This window comes from Dromiciops gliroides, chromosome 6 (assembly GCF_019393635.1).
Source record: "Dromiciops gliroides isolate mDroGli1 chromosome 6, mDroGli1.pri, whole genome shotgun sequence".
Classification (NCBI taxonomy): domain Eukaryota; kingdom Metazoa; phylum Chordata; class Mammalia; order Microbiotheria; family Microbiotheriidae; genus Dromiciops; species Dromiciops gliroides.
Genome location: NC_057866.1, coordinates 198503076 through 198527717, shown reverse-complemented (window position 1 = coordinate 198527717; position 24642 = coordinate 198503076). Strand labels below are relative to the sequence as shown.

The window sequence follows — 24642 nt, the reverse complement described above, 5'->3', positions numbered from 1 at the left end:
ACTATGTATATGTGTTCTCATTCTTAGTGAGTCTAATATCAAAGTTTGAACAAGAAAACATAATCCTTCTCTCGATCTGTGCAAATATGATCAGCAGTTAGTTAAGTACTGCTTTTAGTTATACTGGGCATAGGCCCTGTATTTCCTGGTCATGGCTGCTTAGGAAAGGAAGCCAAATAAGGTTGCCTAAATTTGAGTATAACACGGCCGGAGCTGTTTTTGTCTCAGATTGCATCTAAACAAAATCAACTATATGCAGTTTGGGGGTGATCCATTGCTTAAATAACCTTATTTTCCACTATTACCTTCTACAAATCCTCCACTCCAGCCAAACTGGAGTTCACACTCTCCTATGGGTCCCACCTCAGCTGTCTTTCATTTGGAATGCCCTCTCCTTTCTTTAAGACCTAGCTCTAGGGGGCAGCTAGATGGCAGCTAGGTGGCACAGTGGATAAAGTACCAGCCTTGGATTCAAGAGGACCTGAGTTCAAATCCGGCCTCAGACACTTGACACTAGCTGTGTGACCCTGGGCAAGTCACTTAACCCTCACTGCCCATCAAAAACAAAAAACAAAAACAAAACAAAGACCTAGCTCTAGCCTCCCAATCTCTGAACAGCCTTTCCTGACCATCCAGCCTTAGAAACTTGACATGTACTAGCTGTATGACCCTGGGCAAGTCACTTAACCCTCATTGTCCTGCAAAAAAAAAACAAAGAAAGAAAAGAAAAGAAAAAGCAAAAATATTAAGTCTTAACACAGCCCCATTGGCTAGTGGATGTTAGGCCCCTTTTACAAATGGTCTGGCAGATTTTCCCAAGACTTATAAATATCAGAAAGAGCCCCAATAAATAAAACAGAAACATTGTCCTCCCCCCCTCACTACTTCTCTTTTGCTTCCCCCCACACTTTTTGTCTCTTCTCAGTTTTATAGACACCAAATAAAATGGGCATATCCATATACAATATGGAAAAGAACAAGACATAAAAGTGGACATTTCTGTTACATATAGTTTGCCTTCCCTTTTAAGTCTACAGTAAGTTTAACGCGTAACTTTCAAAACTGTCCTGCTTGCTTGTAGTACTTTAAATTTCAAAGTAATTTCATACACACTACCTAATTAGATATTTAGGACAACTATATGAGGCAGAATGGGGCAGGAACTGCTAGTATCTGCATTTTGCAGATCAAAGGGGACAAAAAACTGGAGAAGGGAAGTGAGTTGCCAGTAGACTCCAAGATCATAAGTAGAATAAAGACCTTCAGTTTTCCAGCTAGGATAGGATGTATGGCTCAACCTGTGGCCCCCATTTGAGGGACATCTCCTTTTGGAATCCACCTTCCTAAGTATTTCCAGGCTATCATTATTCACGAAACACTCTGATGGAGCTCTGATCTCACTGATTGGTTATTCTTTTTGCTGGGGTACTGTTGTAACCCTTCCACAGTGCATTAGTGTTGAATAATTCAAGTCTGCCTCTTAAATAATTTTGTTGTTTGGCTTTTCTATATGCTTTATTTTCATTGTAGTAATAAACTTTGCTTTTCCACATATGATGCTGAGTATATTAAGCCATTTTAAAAAGAAATCTATGCTTTATCTGCCTAAACAAGACAGTAATACAGCAATAGGAAAGACTTTTTTGTTTAAACTGCTCATTTTTTGTGAGTTTTCAAGATAAAATTATCTGTATTATAAATTAAGAGGGGGAGTCGATTCCAGGCAAGGTCATCCAACAAATATTAATTCAGCACCTACTTCATTCAGAGCATTGTGCTGGGGAGATAAACAAAAAATCATTAAGACTATTCTGCCCTTTGGAACTCCCTCCCAGGTTAGTACAGTTCTCTGCCAAAGTCTCTTCCCATCCTTAAAAATTCCTCACTAAAACCACTAGGCCAGAAAGCTACCGTCCCATGTCTCTTCTTCTTCTCTAAGCCAATTCAGAACTTCCTTATTTCTGTTGAGAGCGCCACCGTCCTCTCATCCACCGAGGTTGTCCACTTTGATAGCGTCCTCAACTTCTCATTCTCACCTCACGTGGGCAGTCTCTTACCAAAGTCTTGTGATTATTTCTCTAGAACATCCTCCACACAGGCGTCAGAGTGGTTCTACCCTCCCTAATCAGCAAACTCCCCGGGCTCTCTATGACATACCCCAAGATCAAATAGACATTCCTCTATTTAGCTCACCCTTATACCGGCAATGCCCGCCTCCCCCCCCCCCCCATCTCTGCCTCTGGGAATCCCTGGCTTCTTTCAGTATGCAGTTACTGCATCACCTCCTTAAGGAAGCCTTTTCTAGTTCTTCCTTTCCCTCCAACACTATCATCCATCTAGTCAGTATATATTTTATATGTTCACACATATACATACATGCATGCATACGTATACCTATATTTACACATATGTAAATCTATTTAATGCATTGATTATTCATGTGTGTGAATTCCCTCAGGTAAGAAGTTGATTTGATGATATTTTAATTTTCAAATTAATAGAAAAAATATAAAACTGCAGTGCTTTCCAATGGAGAAATTGAACAAAGAGGTGTGTGAATATAAACACACATACATACATTTCTCAATGTGTGTATGCATATACATTCATTCCTGTAGGCTCCCCAGTAAACTCCTTGAGGGCAGAGACTGCTTTTGTTTTTCCTCTGTCTCCCTCCGGGCTTAGCACAGTAACTGATTGTTGACTGATTGATTCTCAGTAGGAGAGGGAAATAAGAAGGACACTTTAGAGAAGACTCCTAAGGTCATTTAATCTTAATTGGGTAAAATTCTGTGAGCCATTCATAATTTCCATAGAGAATTATTTGCTTAAATCATTTAATTAAATAAACCTAAGACTAGTTATAAGATACAAGTATAAAAGTTTAGTAGGACTTTTAGGATTTTAATAGTCCTTTCTGCATCCTTCCCTTTCCATATGTAGGTGCTGATGTACAAAAAGGCAAGTATTGGGACACTCCATTACACGCTGCTGCTCAGCAGTCCAGTTTAGAGATCGTGGGTGCTCTGCTTGAATTTGGGGCTGACATCAATGCTAAAAATACAGAGCTCCAGCGGCCTGTGGATTTAGCTACTCCCAGCAGCAACGTAGAGAGAATGTTGCTGCAGCAGGAAGGTAAGGGGCTGGGGGAGCAGGGGGAGCAGGGGGAGAGATGGACGGTTTTTATATATACACTTGAAAATGTTTGGAATTTTTAAGTCCATGGTTTATTCTGTGTGTCTGTGTGTGCGTGTGAATTGCATTGAGCAGGAAAGTTGATGTGATGAAGTGTATTTTGCAGTTTTCAGATTTGAAGAAAAACATAATATTGCAGGGCTCTCCCAGTGGAGAAGTTGAACAGAAATATAATGAGGAAGAATTATATTACACCCCAAACACGAGAAGTTCCTTTGTCGAAACCATCAATCAATCAGTCAATTAATAAACATTTACTAAGCAATTACTTTGTACCAGCCACTGTGCTAAGTGCTAGAGAAACAAAAAGAAGCAAAAGACAACTCCTGTTCCCAGGCTTATGGTCTGATGGAGGGAATGGCATGCAAACTACACAAAAGAGCTATATATGAGATAAATAGGAAATAATTAACAGAGTGGAGGTACTGGAATTAAGAGGGGTTGGAAAATGTTTCCCTGTAGAAGATGGGATTTTAGTTGGGATTTAAAGGAAGTCAGGGACACTAGGAAGTAGAGATGAGGAGGAAAATATCATGGACAGCCAGAGAAAATGCCCAGAGCTGAGAGATAAGGGGAAAAGACAGGAGGTTAGTTACCCTGCTTTAAAGCATATGTCCTGGGAGTATGGTATAAAAATACTGGAGGGATCGAGGGCTGGGTTATGAAGGTCTTTGAATGCCAAACAGAAGATTTTGTATTTGATACAAATACAATAGAGAGTCATTGAAATTTATTGAATAGGATGGTGACATAATCAAATCTGCATTTTAGGAAAATCATTTTAGTGGCTCAGTGGTTGATGAATTGGATCAAGGAGAGGTCTGATATAGAGAAACTCACCCAAGAATATTGCAATAGTCCATGGTGTGAGGTCAAGAGGGCTTGCAACAGATGGTGGCTGTTTCAGAGGAGAGAAGGGGGAGTACCGAAGAGAGATTTCGAAGGTGATATTGATCATCCTTGGCCACATACTGGATCAGAAACCCTTGGACCCTGTTTTCATAGAGTTATCATATAGAAGGTTAGCTTAGAATGGCCTCCATTGTTCTTAACTACTCAAGGATACTCTGGTTCCATAGATTGAGGGGTCATTTAGTTTGGTTCATCTGGGTACAGAAAAACTAAACTTTTATACTTGTATCTTATAACTAGTCTTAGGTTTATTTAAGTAAATGATTTAAGCAAATAATTCTCTATGGAAATTATGAATGGCTCACAGAATTTTACCCAATTAAGATTAAATGCCTGGGCAAGTCACTTAACCCCAATTGCCTCACTAAAAAAAAAAAAGATTAAATGACCTTAGGAGTCTTCTCTAAAGTGTCCCTCTTATTTCCCTCTCCTACTGAAAATCTATCTATCACAGATAGATAAGGAAAGTCTACTCTTTTCTAAGGATTTTTTTCCTTAATAGTATTTTTTACCAGTTACATGTAAAGATAGTTTTCAACATTCGTTTTTATAAGATTTTGAGTTCCAAATTTTTCTTTCTCCCTCCCTTCCCAACCCTCTCCCCAAGACAGCAAGCAATCCGATATAAATGTACAATCACATTAAACATATTTCCACATTAGTCATGTTGTGAAAGAAGAATCAGAACAAAAGCAAAAAACCACAAGGAAAAAAAACAAAAGAAAAAGTAAAAATAGTATGATTCAATCTGCATTCAGAATCTACAGTTCTTTTTTTTTCTGGATGTGGAGAGCATTTTCTATCATGAGTCCTTTGGAATTGTCTTGGATCATTGCATTGCTGAGAAAAGCTAAGTCTATAATAGCTGATCATCACATAGTGTTGCTGTTACTGTATACAATGTTCTCCTGGTTCTGCTTACTTCTCTCGGCATAAATCCACTTAAGTCTTTCCAAGTATCTAAAGATTTTCAAGGAAATATATTCCACAGCCTTTCTAAACAAACAGGCACTTTTGCAATTATTGTTTAAGGAAACCTGGCTTATTTTTAACTTGAACTACCTGATTTCCTCAGATTCTGCTCCTTGTGGAATGTCAGTTACATTGTTATCATAATCTATATTCTATATTTTTATTTTCCAAATAAAAATTGGGTCACATGAGCCAAAAAAAGATTACTTTTGCAAAACATTTGTAAAAGCTAATATGATTTTCTTGAAATTGGGACTGGACTAATAAATATGGGATATATTGTCATTTATACCCCTTTCATTGTTGTTTGTTGTTGCTTTTGTTTTTTTCCTGAATATAGACAATCAGTTAAGGGACCTCCTTTCTTCTCTAAGTGATTCTAACCATATTTGGCATATCGTGTTCAGCTCTTGGCAATACATTTTAGGAGAGAGAGGACCCCGATAACCTGGAAAGCATCCAGAACAGGGTGAACTGGGATAATGAAAAGCCTTATGATCATGCTGATGGTGGATAAAATTGGTTGTCTGGCCTGTAGAAGAGGAGACGTAAGGGAAACATAAAAACTGTCTTCTCAGTATTTGAAAGGCTGTCTTGTCAATGAGGGATTAACTTGTTTTTCTTGCTCCCAAAGGTCAGAAGTTTCAGAGAGGCAGTGGTGGGCTACATGTCCAACTTCCTGATAATTAGAACAACCCCAAAGTAGAACAGGTTATAGATTTGTCCTCATTCAAGGTCTCCAAGCAGAGAGTGCATTACCAATTGCTAAAGTCATTATTGGGGGGGGGATTTTTAGTGATGTAGGGGTTGGATCAGATGGCCTTTGGAGTCCCTTGTGACTCTAAGGTCTTGGGATTCTGTGATTCTTTGAACTCCTCATAAATCCAGCGTGGAATTCATTCTGAACTTCATTCCATCTCTCTTCTTAATCTTCTCCCATGTGGAAGTACATGATTCACAGAAACACCAGAGGTCCTAAGAGTTTTAGAACTGGAAGTGACCTTGGAGATCCTATGGTCCATCCCTCTCATTTCCCAGATTAGGAAATTGAGACTCATGGAGATGGAGTCCCAAGGTCACACAGAGCAAGACTCCCGGTGTAGATGCACAACAATGTCATATACTAAAAACAACAACAGAAAAAGAAGAAAAAATGCACACATATATAATTAAATGGTATTAAAGTGCAAAATGATTTAATGGGCTGTGACAAAAGCTGGAGAAAGAAAGGAAGTAATTTTGAGGAAGAGAGTAAAATATGGCTTATGTTTTATTTTAAATATTAAATGTAGTAGTGAATAAAAATGTTCCTGTTGAAGTATAAGTAGTTTTCTGTCATAAATATAAGAACTATTTTCTGAAGAACACAGTTTCTAGGAAATATGCTATTTTTCTGATAAAATAGACAAACAGCTGGATTCAGACTGTGGCTATAATGATGTCTTGTTGATTGATTTTCTCATTTTTTAGCTCACCAAAAACTTTACTATTCTTTGTTTTTATTACCAACATATCAATAACACCAACCACCTGTGTGACCTTGGGCAAATCTCTTTGCTTCTGGGATCCACTTTCTTCCTCTGTAAAGTGAGGGGTCAGTCACTATACATTTATTAAGCATCTACTATGGACTAGGCATTGTGCTAAGCACTGCGAATACCAAGAAAAAAAAGTAAAAGACAATCCTTGTTCTTAAAAGGCTGACAGTCTAAAGGGGGCAGAGTAGTTGATCTATAAAGCCCCTTCCAGCTTTAAATATGCAACCTTATGAGCTCAGGCTCAATTCTCTTCTAATCTCTATGCTTATACTTTTTTTCATGTATCTTTTAAAATATCCTTGTAATCAGTGTGTATACTATACTCCTAGTGCTGATTTATTTTGTTCTTGTTGGCATTATTTTGTCATGGTCTTTCCACTGAATGATAATAATGAATATTACATGTCAGGCACTATGCTAAGTGCCTTGCAATTATTATTTCATTTGATCTTCACAGCAACCCTGGGAACTAGATGCTATTATTATTTCCATTTTACAGATGAGGAAACTGAGACAAATGAGTTAAGTGACTTGCCCAGGGTCACACAACTAGCAAGTGTCTGAGTCTGGATTTGAACTCAGGTCTGTCCTGACTCCAGGCCTGCTGCTCTCTCCATTGTACCACCCAGCTACCTCTAATTCAGTTTGTTAGTTTTGGAAAAGAATAGCATGTGGTTCTGCTTTAGTCTTTGCTTAGTAGTTTACAGAAGCTTGTATTGCTTTAATTCAACAAGCCTACTATGTGCAAAATGAAAGGCCAGAAGAAATAGCCAGAGAGCTGAACTTGGAGTTAGGAAGACCTGGGGTCAAGACCTGCCTCAGGTGCTCTCAGTGTTCCAGATAATTCTCTAAGATGTAAATTATGAATGAAGTTGCATACAAGTTTGACTAATTCATATTACTAGAAAGAATTTACATATAGGGTGGTCTGCAAACCAGTGAAATCACAGGTCCAGGTCTTCCCTCTCCCCCACACCCCCAAAATGTGCTCATCCCTGTGTTACGTGCTGAGTACACCAAGACCAATAATAAAAAGGGGGTGATGGGAGGTAGGTCCCACCTTCATTCCCAAAGCCTGAAATCTCATCAGCTCAATCTAAACACATGGAGGAAGCATTTTTACCCATGTGTAAAAATTTATACATGTTTATGGAATAAAGAAACCATGTAGTTAAATGTATATAATGATTGATTTAGCAATCCATGTGCTTGCAGAAACAAACAGTGATCAAGACTCATGGTAGCCAAGGTCAATGGCTATTGGTTTCTACACAGTTAATATACAATTCAGAGGGACAGAAAAACAGCCGTATAAGGATTGAGACACCTGGCTTCTTATTGGTGGAAGATTGGGAAGTGAGAGAGAAAGGGGTAGTTTTGTGACATTCCTTAAGTAGGCAGACATTTGGGAGTTAGATCTTGTGACTTCTCCAAAATCAGGTGACTTACAAGCTACTGAAACTTAGCTTCACAAAATGGTGGATAAAGGGCAAAATGGAGTTACTCATGCTGTTTTTTTGTTGTTCTTTTTTCATGCTGTTTTTTAATGTAACAGCATGTTCCCCTTCTGAGATATAGATGTTATAGTAAATCTCATTTCAAATCACATGCTTCTCCCCAGTTTGGAAAAGTACTATTTTTGATTAAGTTTCCCCTTCAGGCCCCTTCACAATCCTTTCTTTGGCTCATATACTAGCCTCATTCCTAAGAGCAAAGTTACCCCCTTATCTTGCACTTCAGAAGCCAGAAATTTAGGAGTATAAACCATCACTTTTATTTCAGCTTTGAGAGACAATTTTTTTCCAGGGATCTGACCTCTTGTCAATAAAATGTGCCACAGAGCATTTCATCAGTTGTGTAATATTTTGTTGAAGGGTTTGATAAAATGCGAAGCACAGAAAACCTACATGGGCCTCGGTTGACAGAATTCTGTTGTGCTTTATTTATAGCCACCCCGAGCTCTCTGTGCCAACTGTGCCGGCTGTGTATCCGCAACTGCATAGGAAGAGCAAGGCTCCATCTCGTTCCCCAGCTCCAGCTTCCAACGCTCCTGAAAGACTTCCTACAATACCGATAAAGCAGTAAACTCACCCTTGACGACTGCGGAAGCAAATGTTGATGTTTGTTTTCTAGAATGCTGTATGTTTCCTGTCTAAATATCCTAGGGATGAGGTAAAATACCTGTGGGGAAGATGTGTAGGTAGCTCTAGTTTGAGATCTATTGATTGGACATTGAATTATTTTGGTTGATGTTAAATATCTTTTGTATTTTATGTATCAAGGCACCATATGGTCTACATTTCATTAGCTAGTCCACAGAATACCTTTGTTGATGTAAGACAAAAAAACAAAAAACCTCTACCTTTCATGTAATCTAATCTTCAAACAGAAACAAAAATGCAAACTTATTAAAACTGTTCAGATTACATTACACTGTAAAATGTGATCTCTCTTCACGTATATGGTTAGTGACATAGTTGTATCTACTAAAACTGTTTATTGCAGTTTGTTTGTTTTTACACAACTGTAGACTGTGAGTCATGCTTTGGAAAGAACAGGGAGAGATCTTGGATCTGAGCTGTACTGTATTAAAGGAAATTCCCTTTATTGATTTTTTTTTTTTACTTTTTCATTCTAAGGAACGTGTTGAAAAGGAAAAACAAGATAAAGACCCTAAAGAACCTACAAAGGGTACTAAACATTTAGAAAGCCACTAAGAGCCTAAATAGGGTTTGTTAAAGAAACAAAACAATAGGTGTTGTTTATCCAGGGTGGACTGGGCCTAAAATACTAACTTGGCCCTTAGAGCTACCTGTCACTCACCTGTCACACCTCCTCCTTCTGAGGGACAGACTTATGTACCAGAGATTTCTCCTCAATGTTTAGATACATCAGCTTAGAAACCGAGGAGCAAATTTCAGGAATTGTGAAGTAGATGTGGTAAGCCAAACAGGTAGGACTGACACTTGGCAAAATTGATTAAGAAGCCGTGATGTACACTCCTCAGTCTCCAGGGAACAGGTCAGTCCAGCACTGAATAAAATGCAAGATACACCTTTTAGAAGAAATTGGTTAAAAAAGAGAATTACTTAGTTTTAAAAAGAAATACCAGTAGGATATTATTTTAATAGGCTAAACAACATCAAAATCTCCAACACTGTATCCAAACCTCATTAATGGCATATTGTTGTTTACAATAAAAGGTAGTGTTTGCTATATTTATAGACAATAATGAATGGATGGGATGGGGGTGGGAGAAAGGGGGGTGTTATGAATATGGGAGTTTCTTCTATGCCAGTGGTGCCTGCAAGGGTAAATATGACTGTATTCATCCCTTGAGTTGTAAGTATATTTGAGTGAAATGTAAAATATTCTTAATAAATTCTGATTTTTTTTTCAAAAATTTGTATTATTGGTTTAGTGTGTGTGTTAATGAATCATAAGGTTTTTTGTTTGTTTTTTAGTTAATGGCATAGGTTCAAGGGTTGAACAAGAATAAGGACCTTGGTCAGTTCCGAGTGGATAGATATTTCAGATTTTTCTAGCTAGCAAAACACCTGAGAAATACTATCAGTTATTTTGTGAACTACCAAATGATCAGCAACTTAGTTTAGAAAAGCTAAGTCACACTCAGCATTTCAGTTTGTCTCTAACTAGACCTGTTGTGTAGCTACTACCACCCACAAATCAATAGCCACCAAGAACCCTTTACCCCCACATATGGTATTCTTAAAGACCTTCAGATGTCAAGATTATAAATTGTAAGAACTTAGGTTATAGGTGTGGTATCACCCATCCTTTGCCGTACCTGAGACACCTCCTCTCACATGGAGTGGGTGGGTAGGCCTTGAGAAAGGTTCAAAGCTCAGTGAATCTGTATCCACTAGAAATCATAGTTTACTCATCCCTGCCAGAGAATTTATTCTCACTAGTTAGCTGGAGGATACGGTTGATTCAAAGCAAAGGCATGTCAGAAAAGTAGCAATAAAATATTTTCCTCAAATATTGGGCATAGTCGACATATCAGTAGGAATAGTGTACATACTCAGTATATGTGTATAAGGAATTAATATTAGGAAAAGGAATTCAAGTCCTGTCTGACCATTTGGGTGACGGGGCAAATTACTTTAGTCCTCATTCCACATCTGTAAAATAAGGGGAAAACAGACTCAGGGGTCTCTGGTATCCAGATCTGTATGATCCTTTTACTAATATCTTTATTAAGGCGGTTCAATTTAAAGTAATCGTAATAATTGCATCCTTCCACTAAGCTCCTTGATGGCAAGGATTTGTCTTTGTGTACTTGATACTTACTATAATACCAGGAACAGAGTAGATGCTTAATTGATACTTGTTAGTTTAGAGGAATGGTCGACTTGTTTAACTATAGTTTACAAAGCAGCTAGGTGGTGTAATGGATAAAGCACTGACTTTGGAGCCAGGAAGGTTCATGTTCTTGAGTTCAAATTTGGCCTCAGACATTTATTAGTTTTGTGACCTTTGGCAAGCCACTTAACCCAGCTTGCCTCAGTTTCCTCATCCGTAAAATGAGCTGGAGAAAGAAATGGCAAAGGACTCCATTATCTTTGTAAGATAACCCCAAATGGGGTCACACAGCTGGTTCAAAAGTATCTGAAGCTAGATCTGAACTCAGGAAGAAGAGTCTTCCTGACTCCAGGCCTAGCGCTTTATCTACTGTGCCATCTAGCAGCCTCCTTTGTCAGAGAAATGTGGTTTCTAGAATGACATTTTAAAGTTTCATCGTGTTTGTATTTTGTGCCTTATTTTGAGTATTCCTCTTTAGACAGAAAATACTTTCTCTTCTCACACACTGTCAGGATCATTATACTGGCCCTCATCATCACTAACAGCCTCCCTCCTTATCTAGTCCTCCAGCCTCCAGTCTCTTCTCCAGTTCATTATTTACACAGGTGCCAACATTAATTTACCTAATGCATAGGTCTGACCATATCATTTAGCTGCTGAGGAATCTTCAGTAGCTCTCCCATGACTCATAGGGTAAAATAACAAACTCAGTAGCCTGGCATTTCAGACCCTCCCCAGTCTGCTTCCAAACTACTTTTCCAGTCATTCCACTCCGTTTTTGTGCATTCTCTATTCCTCTCTGCCCTACTAGCTCTTCTTAGACTACCCATCTAAGCAAGGAACAGTAGCCAACCCTTTGGCAAATAAGAGCATACTTTCTGATACTATGTTGAGCTCATTATTTATTTCCTTTCCATTGTTAAGATGGTTTGCAGTGAAAATTTCTGTTTCCATACATTAAGGGAGATTTTTCATTAATGATAATTGAATATGGCATTATTATTTCTAGACATAATCAAATTCTAATTGATTTGCAGTTTTTAGTTACTTGATAAATTACTTGTTACAATATGGATCTCCTGGCCAAAGCTCACTTTAAAAGTACTGGAGAAAGTTACTTATCTGAATCTTTTCATGAAACATAGTTTTGACAAGGTGGGATTAGATGAGATGCACCATGACTCACATTATCGTTAAATTGACAGAACAACTCTTCAAGGATCAAGAATGAGGGTGGTCTGATCAGGAGGTAGAACAATGCTGGGCTCCCTGTCATCAGATCCCTCCTGATGGTGTGTGGGGAGTTCTCTCTGTGGGATGGGCAGCAACTTGTGCAGATGGACTGGAGGTAGCTGCCTGGAAGGGGAAAGAAAGTGCCAGGCCCAGAATTCCACAGTGGTTGTTGACTTTTCTGAATAAATTAGATTATGCAGTCAGTGTGAAAGCTAACTGGGCCAGTGCATTTAGCAGCTAGAGACAACTGTTGGCTTTCGGGAAACATGCACTGATTCAGAGAACACTAATTCATTGTTGGTGGAATTGTGAACTGATGCAACCATTTTGGAAAGCAATTTGGAATTATGCCCAAAGAGTTACTAAACTGCCTATACCCTTTGTTTGACCCAGCAATACCACTACTAGGTCCATTTCCTAGCATGATTAGGGGGAAAAGGAAAAGAATCTGCAGCTTTTTTTGTGGGGGCAAAAATTGGAAATTGTGAGGATGCCTGTCAAGTGGAGAATGGCTAAACAAATTGTGGTGTGTGATTATGGTGGAAAAATACTTTGCTGTAAGAAATGATGAGCTCAATGATCTTAGAAAAACATGAATAGCCTTGCATGATATAATGAAAAGTGAAATGAGCAGAACCAAGAAAACACTGTATATAGTAACAGCAATGTTGTTTTAAGAACAACTGAGCAAATGTCATTTGACTATTATAAATACCCAAAGTAACTACAAAGGACAGATGAAGGAAAATGCTATTTACATTTGGAGAAAGAAATTATAAAAAGAAGTATGTTGGGGGAGGCTAGGTGGCGCAGTAGATAAAGCATCCGCCCTGGATTCAGGAAGATGGCAAAAAAGAAGTATGTCTAGAATGATCATACACACACATATATATGTTTGTGTCTAATGGTAGCCATCTCTGGGGGCAGGGAAAGAAGAAGAAAAAAGAAAAATGCACAATAACTTTATTATACATTTAAAAGGAATGGCAAGTTGTAGACAATATATTTGCAGTTTCATGTGCAATCATCTTTTTTTTAGTACACTGTGCTATGAAACTTCTTGTTTTATTCCATGAATTAAAGATAAAATGAACAAACGTACCAATGAACGAACAAACAAAAGAAAGAGGAGAGAAAGAGAAGAGAGAGAAGAGAGAAATAAAAGAAAGACAAAAATAGAAAGACAGAAAATTAAAGAAAGAGCAAGCAAGCTGAGGGGCAATTAGTGGAGCTGGTGGCTACACAAGTGAAGGGATCTCTTCTGATACAGATGAAGAGGTTGGGGAGTGGGTCTAGTGTTCATTTGGACATTTGGGTGGTGATATCAGGTGATATCACCTGAGCTAGGTGGCTCAATAAGTAGAGAGCTAGGCCTGTAGTCAAGGACACCCGAGTTCAAATCTAGCCTCAAACACTTTACAAGTTCTGTGACCAAGGGCAAGTCACTTAAACCTCTGTTTGCCTCAGTTTACTCAACTATAAAATAGGAATAATAACAGGGTTGTGGTAAAGGTCAAATGAAGCAACAGACTTAGCACGATGCCTGGGGTAGCAAGTGCTACAGAAATACTTATTCACTTATTCCCTTCCCCTATGCTGGCATAAGACCATGTTATTCTACTCAATAAAGACAAGGCAGCTATTCTGAATCCAAGTGGCCCTCAACCTGTCCCCAACTGGCAAAATGGTGCTCTCCCTTCTCAGTCCAAGAATTTTCCCCTACTGATGAAGAAACTGCATCATTATGCATCTGACTGTCTATGTCAGGTGTCCAACACCTCAGAAACCATGTCCCCTGATCTAGCTCTCAGAGAGGGAGAGATTTTGGCAGGGAGCCGAACAGTAATGCTACGTAGGAGCCAGTCTAGGAAGAACCCCCCCACACCCACACACACCCACACACACACTCAACTTATTTGACTCCAGCTTCTGTGACACAGTTTCTTGGTTTCTGGGCATAAAGTCTCATGCAGTTAGGACCTCTCCTGCTTGGTGGGTGCTTCAGACCACATGAGTCATCATACCCTGATGACTTAATGACCAGACGCATTTCCAGATGGAAAAGCTGCATCTAGAGAATCTACGTGCCACTGTATCCTTGCTGCATATTCTTGCTTTGTTAAGGCAAACTCTTTCATTAAATGTTCATTGACTTGCCAGCACCTCCTTTTATCCCAATATTGATCCTGAAGTAAGAGGGTTCAGGCCTTAAAGCAGCACCTACAACAGTGGTCATTAATCCATGAAGACCTACCCCAAAATATGTGATCTTTAGCTTCAGTACCACAGTTTTTTAAAAAATCATCACTCTCTTAAGCAATATGGATTTACCCTAAAATATAAACATTCATTTGAAATGGGTGTAGGTTGAGAGTCACAACCAAATCTATCTCAGGAAAATTTTCATTATGTTAATTTGCCTCTAAGTTTTAATCCTCTGGAGTATACTCCACCCATATTTCTGCCTTCTAAAATCCTTCTCAACTTTTAAGGTCCAACTCAGCTTCTTCCTCCTCAGTGAATCCTTCCCTAATTCTCTGCCCGCTTCTTATACCCAAATATATGCTTTCCTTCTCTTCAACATTTCTTAGAGCACACTCTATTTGGATATCTTCTTTCCTCTGATCATATTTGACCTTGTTTCATATTATGCAAATACATGTGATATCCTCCTAATTTCATTTTAAGCTCCTTTTGGTCTTCTATATCTGGATATATGACTATATATCCTCTCTTCTCTCACCCACACTCCACCATTATAGTCCAGTGTTTCTCACACTAGCTGCTTCATGTTTGCTGAATTAAAAGAAGCACGAGGCTTTGCAATTTTTCCACTTTGCAGAAAATGATTATAAAAGGACACACACTTCTCTTAATATAAAATATTTAAGTAATTTGTTATTTTAAGAAGTTGCTTCTGGTATCACAAGAAAAAGAAGAGAGGCATTTCTTTGTACATTGAATGGAGTAGCTGCTGATAATGCATTGGGCACGGAATGCTACTGCTGTGTACAGAACTGTTTAACTTTCTTGCTTTCTGACATCATCTACAGGTTGAGAGATGGGATGCCTGTGTTGCCCTCTACTGGGGTTTGAGAGGGAGAAACTAGGGTCAATAGAGACTGAGTCTATTTTACTGAGATTGGTTCTTTGTTGGGAGAAGAGGCAGGGAACTGATTAGAGGAAGCCAAATCCTCTTCCATTTACAGATCAGAGGAATCTGTCAGTTCTTTGGCTTAAGAGAACCAACTGTCATTTCAATAGCCTGGCACTTTCTCAGATTCCTGGGAGATTAAAGAGCCTTCACTGCTTCATTGGCTCAAGAGTAGGGGTAGTTTTACCCAAGAGGAGAGTGGTTAGGACCAGACATAGAGCAGGGAGCAGAGAAGCAGCTTTCTGAGGTGCAGATGATTTCTGAAGGGACAAAAGACATCCCTGCAGTCCAGAGTGGTAAGTTTCCCAGGCACATGGGTTTCCCCACCCATGGCCTTCCTGGATAGATTTCTCTAGGTATGTACAGACACTATGTGTATTGGTAGTATAACTCAGGTTTGTGGGTAGACTATGATATTTTAATTGTTCTTATTTTTGCCTTCCATTGAGTTACTGTATTATTAGATCATTCCTGACTTTGCCTTCTATTGAGTAAAGGTTATTATTTCAACTTAAGTATTCTGCTGAGAAAAAATGTTATTTTTCTTTCTTTTGCCTTATTAGGTAAATGTTTTATGTTTAAGAGTTAATGGGGGCAGCTAGGTGGCGCAGTGGATAGAGTACCGGCCCTGGAGTCAGGAGTATCTGGATTCAAATCCGGCTTCAGACACTTAACACTCACTAGCTGTGTGACCCTGGGCAAGTCACTTAACCCCAATTGCCTCACTAAAAAAAAAAAAACAACTAAAAAAAACTAAAAAAACTAAAAAAAAAAGAGTTAATGGATAGGGTAGCTAGGTAGTACAGGAGATAGAGCAGCAGCCCTGGATTCCGGAGGACCTGAATTCAAATCCAGCCTCAGACATTTGACCTTTACTAGCTGTGTGATCCTGGACAAGTCACTTAACCCCAATTGCTTCACTTAAAAAAAAAGTTAATGGAGTCATGGTGACAGATTTTGTGTAAATAGAAGACTAAAGAGGTTAAAGTGGGGAATAATAGTGTATCCATTTCCCCACACCAAGGTTACCCATAGGTGAGGGCACTGAGGAGTGAGGGGAGAAGAGAGAGGTGGGGAGGAAGAAAAGAGGGAGACAGGAAGAAGAGGAGGGAGAGGGAGGGATGGGGGAGGGGGACAAAAAGAGGGAGGGAGAAAAGAGGGAAGGAGGAAGAGAGAGGATAGAGAGAGACAGAGACTTGCAGTATCTCCATGTTACCTCTGGGAACTGTACATATGACTGCATAAGTGCACACTGGGTGACTGAACTAGCTTAGAGAGTGAGAGGGGGTGATGGTACCATACTTGAGCTACTCGTTTCTTTAAAGTAATTTGAGTTTAAATAGCTGTGCTGATTTCTTTATGGGAATTTATGAAGACATAGATAAGAATCATACAGGATGGGAAGATATGAGTAGATCTCCATATAACTATAGTTGAAGGAAGTACCAACAAGGGAATGTGGGAGAGGGTAATCACAGGCCCAGCGAAGCCTTCTAGTATGAGTTAATTTAGGCAGTTAAATTTAAGTTGTCTCTAAAGTTCCCCCACACACACACGCCTCACATTCCTGAAGCCTATGGTGGTTGTTTGGCTGCATCATACCAAAATGAGAAAGCTTTAAGAACAGGTCTGAAAACATTGTTCTCTTGTCCAAGGACCATATCAACCTAGTACACCATATAGGTTAGTCACAATGATGAATTTATGTCATTACAACTCTGAAAGGTCGTCTACTAAGGCAGAAAAGCATTATCAGCTTGGTGGAGAGAATATCCATATATCCAAAATCACAGGTGCTTTGTCATACGTATCTTGTAGCTTGAGGCATAATCTCGGACAACCCAGTTTAGAGTGTGCACTGGGGAAGATGGACTTCCTGTCTCGCTCCACCAAATGCTGTCTCCATTTCTGCAATCATTCCCATCTCCTTTCCTCACTTCCAACCTTGGACTTTGCCCCTGGGATGCAGGACACTGGGTTCTGATAGTGGAAATTCCAAACCTTGTCTTGCTAGGAACCAGTCTTCCACACCAGGCTGCCTCTTCCCTCTCCTGTCCAGCTTCCTTATGCTCTCTCCTTATGCAGTTTTCCTCAAGGGCAGGGACTGTCTTGCTTCCTTGTATACATGGCACTTAGCACAATGTCTGGCACACAGGAAGCCCTTAATAAATATTTTATATTTAAATAATAGAAAATGTTCAAGTGGTGCTTCCATCTCTACCTCCATGGAAGGGTCAGCCTGGTAGCTCTGCTACAGCCATCCACCAGGGATAGTTGTCAGTTGTTCAATGACTGTACCCTGGCCTCCATCCCTCGGGTGGTCAGGCAGTTATGGCATAGTAGGATGGGTATAAATGCAACTCTTGTTTTCTCTGCTACTGAAACTGACGCTACTCATGGGACTAAATTTTAATACCTTAAATTATCACTCTAAAACACCATAAAGCACAAAATCCAGTTTTAAAAATTAGACTTTTCAGGGCTGTGTTAAATATAATAAAGATGAAAACCCTGCAAATTAGTGTCCTATATCAATATTCATTAAGACAAAAAGATGCATGCATATATTGTTCTTTGCTGGTGACACAGGGCCCATTTAGGTAATCTTAAGAAACCCCTGAAACAAGGCTCACATAAATTTTGCAGCTCAAGGGTTGCAGCTCAAATAATCCAAGTAGGCAGCAGAGTATGGTTAAAGGTTTCTTTAGTACATGTTCATAAAGATGGGCAGTCTCCTGAATATGGTGGAGAGTGCACAGAAGTGGAGGCTGACTCCTTTATTTATACTCACTCCTAGCACCTCATTGGTCGAGTACTCAGTTTACAATCCTCCCGGCCTAGTCTTAACCAATCATACATACAGTATGAACCAATCAGGTTACACCAAATATTGAACAATCATATTTCAGTGTTACAGTATCAGCCAGTCAGGCTGCACCAAAGTCAACCAATCAGGTTGCATCAAAGTCAACCAATCATATTTCAGCATTACACCATTCTGTACCTTACTTAACTTTCAAGGAATGGAACTCAGGTTGGGGATTTGAAACCAAACCTACTTTGTCTTTAGGGCTCTGAGAAAAGTCCAAATATGGTCTTTTCTCTCACCCCCAAAATATCACTGAATTCCATATTTTTGGAGGCTGCAAAATGAAGCTAAATTATCTTTCCAGAAAAAGGTTTAATTTAGGAAATAGTTCAAATCCCGTATATTTTAAATTATGATAATATTATACTTTCAGGATGCTTTTTTGGCTTTATACATATATTTACATATAAATGTAAAATAACATCCTGAGAAATGTAATTCAACATGATTCAGGAGTATTTATTTTTCTGCCCATAAACAGGATACAAATAGTAACATGAATAAATAGAATTTTTATGTATTGTCACAATTATTAATACAAATAAAAATAAGTCATTTCCTTAGCTTATTTAAACAAAATACTGACAACAAGGATAAATAGAAAGAAAATAATGGAAAATATTTATGACACACAGATCATCCTGTGAAGAAAATTGTGTAAAGCATTCCCTTTTTATTTATCTTTTAATTGTTTGCTTAAATATTATATTCAGGTTTACTAGGAAGCACTACCCCCAAGCATCCTTAAAACTAGTGTTGCTTTATTACTTTAAAGGTTTTTTTTAATAGTTTTTCAATTTACTCACATCTTAAGAAAATTTTATCTAGCTTTGCTGGAAATTCATTTAAAGTGAGATGTTAAATCAAAAAGCTAAAACTCATGATTAAAATTTTGTATTTTAATGAGACATTTATTCAGCATATAAGAAATAAAGAAGCCAAATAAGCCAAATAATATTTAAGTACTAAAGAATTGTTCATGAAAGAAAGGGCCCACATCCCTTATCTGTACGAGCAACAGCTGCTGACAATCCATCTGTCCAAAGAGCCCTGGGAATGGCAGTCCCCTCCACAGAGGTATCAAACTCAAGGACTACAGGACTCTGAGCTTAGCTCCCAAGTGGGGCTTGAACCAGATTAAAATATAATAGAGAAGTGTTTAAGAAAATAAATAAAAATACAACATAGATAATGTTAATTTGTGGTTTTCTAAGTCAATGTACCCCACTGCCTCAGACTACCGTGCAGCTAACAGCTCAGTCCTCAGAGCCATCGCCCAAGTTAGTAGCTCCTGCAGAGAAAGGACCTGGCAGCAACAGTAATTAGCAACCAATTCCCTGGTACCCCAAGGAAGGCAAACAACCCAGCTGAAGCGGTAAGGAGAGATAGGGAGAGACACAGAGAGACAAGAAACAGAGACAAACAGCGACAGAAAGGATGCAGTATTCTCTAGGAAAAGCAAACCACTACCACCACCTTGACCATCATTTCCCTTCAGATAACCTCGGATTCTGAACCCAAGAACGTAGGAAGAGTAATACTTCTAACCTTGGTGGAGATGCAGCCTGTCAACTGTTCCTGCTGCTACTACAGTCCTATCTACTGAAGATCCAAAAAAGGAAGCTCTTGTTATCAAAATCCTTGGCCCAGTCAAATGGTTCGGCAGCAAAAACTGATACGACTTTCTCAGTAGAAATGACATTAAACGAGAGGCACTGCCTTCTACTTTGCCACAGCATCCTAATGACCATGGCACCTTTCCATTTAATTTGGAACTGAAACCTTTGGAATGTGAGTTCCTTAAGGATTAGAGACCATTGGAGGCAGCTAGGTGGCGCAGTGGATAAAGCACCGGCCCTGGATTCAGGAGGACCTGAGTTCAAATCTGACCTCAGACACTTGACACTTACTAGCTGTGTGACCCTGGGCAAGTCCTCATTTCCCAGGAAGAAAAAAGAAAAAAAAAGAACGTCAATGACTAGGAAGGGAAGGAAACAACTAACACTTCGCTCAAATAAATTCAGTAAAGTTTGCCCAAAACACATTTAAAAAAAAAATAGAGACTGTCTAACTTTTCTATTTGTATATTCCTAGTGCTTGACACTGTGATTTTCACATAATGCTTAATAAATGCTTCATTTGTTCATTCATTCACTGTTCTAGGCATTGGAGATATAAAGGCAAAAATAAAAGTACTCCTGCCCTCAAGGACCTTATATTTTAACATAAGACAGAAATCCCGTAAAGAAGTTAGACCCAAGAAGATGGGACCCGAGTCTGCTTCTGAGAAAAGGAGTTTCTGAGTCAAGTTTACTTTGATAGTCATTTAAGTTTCTGAGTCAAGTTTACTTTGATAGTCATTTGTCTCAGGTATGTCTAATTCAGAGGTCTGAAACAGCAGTTGCTCGTTTTAAGGTGAAAAGAAGTAGAATACAGGAGTGAATGGAAAACACAGCATACTTCAGTTTTGTGCATATGAAAAAGTGAAGTAGTATTAAGTGTTCAACTGAGGAAATATGGATGATACTAGAATTGCTCTATGATTATGGGGCAGATATAATTTACCTGATAATAAACAGAAGATGAAAAACTGGTATAAACCATAAGCTAATGTGGGTTCATTCACAGAAAGGTTCCAGAGTTTAAACTCAGAAAGATAAGACAGACATTAAAGGACAGATTTCATAATTGTGTAAAAGAGACTCTAACTCAGTTTTTTGTTTGTTTTTGGTTTTTGGCGGGGTAATGAGGGTTAGGTGACTTGCCCAGGGCCACACAGCGAGTAAGTGCCAGGTGTCAGAGGCCGGATTTGAACTCAGGTCCTCCTGAATCCAGGGCCAGTGCTTTATCCACTGCGCCACCTAGCTGCCCCTAACTCAGGGTTTTTTTAACTTTTTCCACTTGTGACCCTTAACCCTGGGTATATAGGTATATAAAATAGGTATACATAACTTTTTACTATTGCCAAATTTTTCAAAACCTTCACGTTCATTAACTCCACCTCATATCACAACCCACAGTTTAAGAAGCTAGGCTTTGACTCTCTGTTCTTGTTGCTGAGTACATTGGCTGGCCAATAAGAACCCCCAAAGCCCCTCTACTGCCTCCTGCTGCTTAGAGGAAGAAGGAATAGAGAGAATACATGAAGTGGTCTATTCAGGTGTGTTACTGAGATAGACTAAGAAGAGAGGAGAGGCTTTTGAATTGTGCCTGTTGTTGCTGGGAGATGGAGAAAAAGAATACTGCAAAGGAGTGGTGTAAGATTAAGGTTGTCATCATTTCCTGAAAACAGCATGCATATACATTGTTGGTGAAGCTGTGAATTGGTACAGCCATTCTGAAAACTATTTGGAAATATACCCCTAGAGATATTAAATTATGCATATCCTTTGACACAGCAATACCACTACTAGGCCTATACCCTGAAGTGATGGGAGAGGAAAAAGTCCCATACATACAAAATATTTATAGCAACAAAGAACTGGAAACTTAGGGATTACTCATCAATTGGAGAATAGCTTACTTATGGTATATGGATGTAATAGAATACCTCTGTGTTGAAAAAAACAATGGAGGGGATGGTTTCAGAGGAAGATTTCTCTGTGGACTGAGATATATTATTCTTGCGTTTGCTTTGTGTGAGTACTTGTGATGCTATTATTATTGCTTTCAACTTTTTTGTTAAACAAATTGCTATGTTTATGGTCTAATATTATCATTTTGAGTGGATGGGTTTGCATAAATGGAAGAATGCTGGTTGAAGCTTGAGAACTATATTAGTGAAGAAAGGGAATATGTTCCCTACAGCAAAGTAACTATACACCAGAGATCTGATAATGTGAGGTCAGGCTGGCCTAAGTGAGCCAACCCTGAGAGTGGATGCAGTGCTTTATCCCAAGGTATGTTAGGAATATCCTAGTATAACTTGCAAATGTTATTATACTAAGTAGACAGAAAAGGCTACATGCCCAGCAGAAATTGGGTCATTACCCTAACTCTTGGCAAACAATGATATAGCAGTATCAGAGCATGTTTCACATCTCATGATTGTTTAAGAAATTAGGCTAACTTTGTGAGGGATAGTTACTGATGGCAGATAGAAGATATCTTAAGGATGGAATAGATTAAATTGTGTTCAATGTCCTTAAATTGCACACCAAATTGTTTTTGGTGAAGGTCATATATTCCAACTCCTAGAAAACATGATAATCTTAAGTATATATTTTTTTATCATTAAAGTCTTGGTTTTAAAGAAAAACTCATAATAGATTATTAGACATAGAAAACAGTAATCCATTTGTGTTTTACCTGACAAAAACTTTCCTTTATTTATTTCTCAGTTTATAAACCTGTCCATAAGTCACCCTTCCCTAAGCAAAGCTTGGTTCAAATGAAGACTTCAGGAGCAGCTAGGTGGCGCAGTGGATAAAGCACCGGCCCTGAATTCAGAAGGACCTGAGTTCAAATCCAGCCACGGACACTTGACACTTACTAGCTGTGTGACCCTGGGCAAGTCACTTAATTCTCATTGCCCGGCCAAAAAAAAAAAAGACTTCAGCTGAACAAAATCTCACAGCCAGCAACAAGGCCATATACACTGTGAACTTATTTTTGTAAATTATAATTTCTAGTATTTTTCTTTTTTTAATTTTTTTTTAATTTGTAGGGTTTTTCAATTTAATTCAATTAATTTCAAATCAATTCAACAGTTATTAAGCACCATCTGTGTCTAAGATAACTGTCATAATAGAAGGATAGAAAGACAAAAACAAAAGCCCTCCTTATAGTTTAACCAAAAAGTTTATGTAACAAAATAGGGATATGGGTGCTGGAGAAAGTTATGTAATCGTGATGGCTGGTTCTACTACAAATTTATGTTAAAAAATCACAACTGGTCCCTCACTAGATCAAGGCAATCCTTTCACATCTTCCTGACTGACTCTCCCATTTACCACAGCAGCTTTCCCAAACCTTTTTATTCCTCCTCAAAGCTCTTCCCTTTGAGCCTTTCAGCTGAGAATCTTACCTCCCATTTCATTGAAAAAATTGAGGCCATTACCTGAGGCTCCCACTTCTCTCCTGGTTTCATTTCCTATTAGACACTACCTCCCGCTGTCTTCTCTTTGATCCCCACACAGGAAAAGGTGGCCTTTCTCCTTTCTATATACACAAGCAATCCCATTCCAGCCTGTTTTGTCCAGTAGATTGCCTCATAATCCCTAGGCTCTCACTAATCTTCAACCACTCTCCGTCCACTGGCTATTTCTCTACTATCTACAAACATGCCTATGTCTTCCTCTTTTTAAAAAACTGTCACTTGATCCTTCCTCACTTAATCCATTCATTCCTACTATCATCCTGTAGATCTCTTTTCCCCTTTCTGGCTTGAGAAAACAGAACAGAATAGAACAAAACTCCTTGAGAAGTGTGCCTCTACTTCCTTCCTCTCACTCTCTTCTTAACTCTGTGCACTTTGGTTTCTGACCTCATTCAACCAAAACTACTCCCTCCAAAGTTACTAATTATCTTTTAATTGCCAAATATTTTCTCAATTCTCACCTTTCTTTTCTTCAGCCTCTGACAGTTGATCGTCTGTTTCCTCGACTGATAATATACTCTTCACTCTAGGATTTCTTGAGACTACTCTCTCCTTATTCTATTCCTGTTACTTCTGTCTTCTTTGCTGCATCTCCATCCACATAACACTAGCTAATTGTGGGAGTCACCAAAGGATGTGTGTGTGTATATGCACACACACATATATGTACACACATATCTACACATATATATGTGTGTGTATATATATAAAACTCACTGTCTAAAACTGAACTCATTATTCCTCCCCTGAAATAATCCTGCCCTCATCCCAACTACCTTATTATTGCTGAGGGTACCACTAGACTTCTAGTCACCTAGGCTTACAACCTACATGTCATCCTCAGCTCTTCATTCTCTTACCCTCCATATGCAGTCAGTTGTCAGGTCTTTCTACCTTTGTAACATCTCTGGCATATGCCCCTTTCTTTTCCATGGTACTGTCACTACACTGCTTTAAGCTTTCATTGTTTGATGCTGGGACTATTACAATAGGCTTTCCATTGGTCTTCCTGCCTCAGGTCTCTCCCCCACTGCAATCTATCCTCTAACATCCTATCTTCCTAAAGCATATATCTGACCATGTTCCCCCTCAACCCATCTCATTTCCTCCCCATCCCATTCAATAAGACACCACTGAATCCCTATTACCTTCAGGATCAAATATAAAATCCTCTATTTGGTTTTTACTGCCCTTCAGAACCTGGCTTCTTCCTATCAAATATCTTTTTACACTATACTTCCCCCACCCAAGTAATTTGTGATCCTCTGCACAAAACACTCCATCTCCCACCTTGCTGTCCCTCAAGCCTGGAATTTGCTCCCTTCTCACCTTCACCTCCTGCTGT

The 24642-nt window shown here is 38.9% G+C and overlaps 1 protein-coding gene across 2 annotated transcripts in view; it reads left to right on the top strand.

Annotated features, from left to right (window-relative positions):
- The window catches only part of ASB5 (ankyrin repeat and SOCS box containing 5), a 75107-nt gene extending 65113 nt beyond the window's left edge, over positions 1-9994 (top strand). The window contains exons 6-7 of one of the 2 annotated variants that reach the window (XM_043972865.1): positions 2944-3135; positions 8567-9994. In XM_043972865.1, coding sequence (XP_043828800.1) covers positions 2944-3135; positions 8567-8694 — 320 coding nt within the window. In that variant the 3' untranslated portion in view covers positions 8695-9994. The remainder of the gene's footprint in view (positions 1-2943; positions 3136-8566) is intronic. The other variant, XM_043972866.1, reaches the window with a different exon arrangement.
- The last annotated feature ends 14648 nt before the right edge of the window (positions 9995-24642 follow it).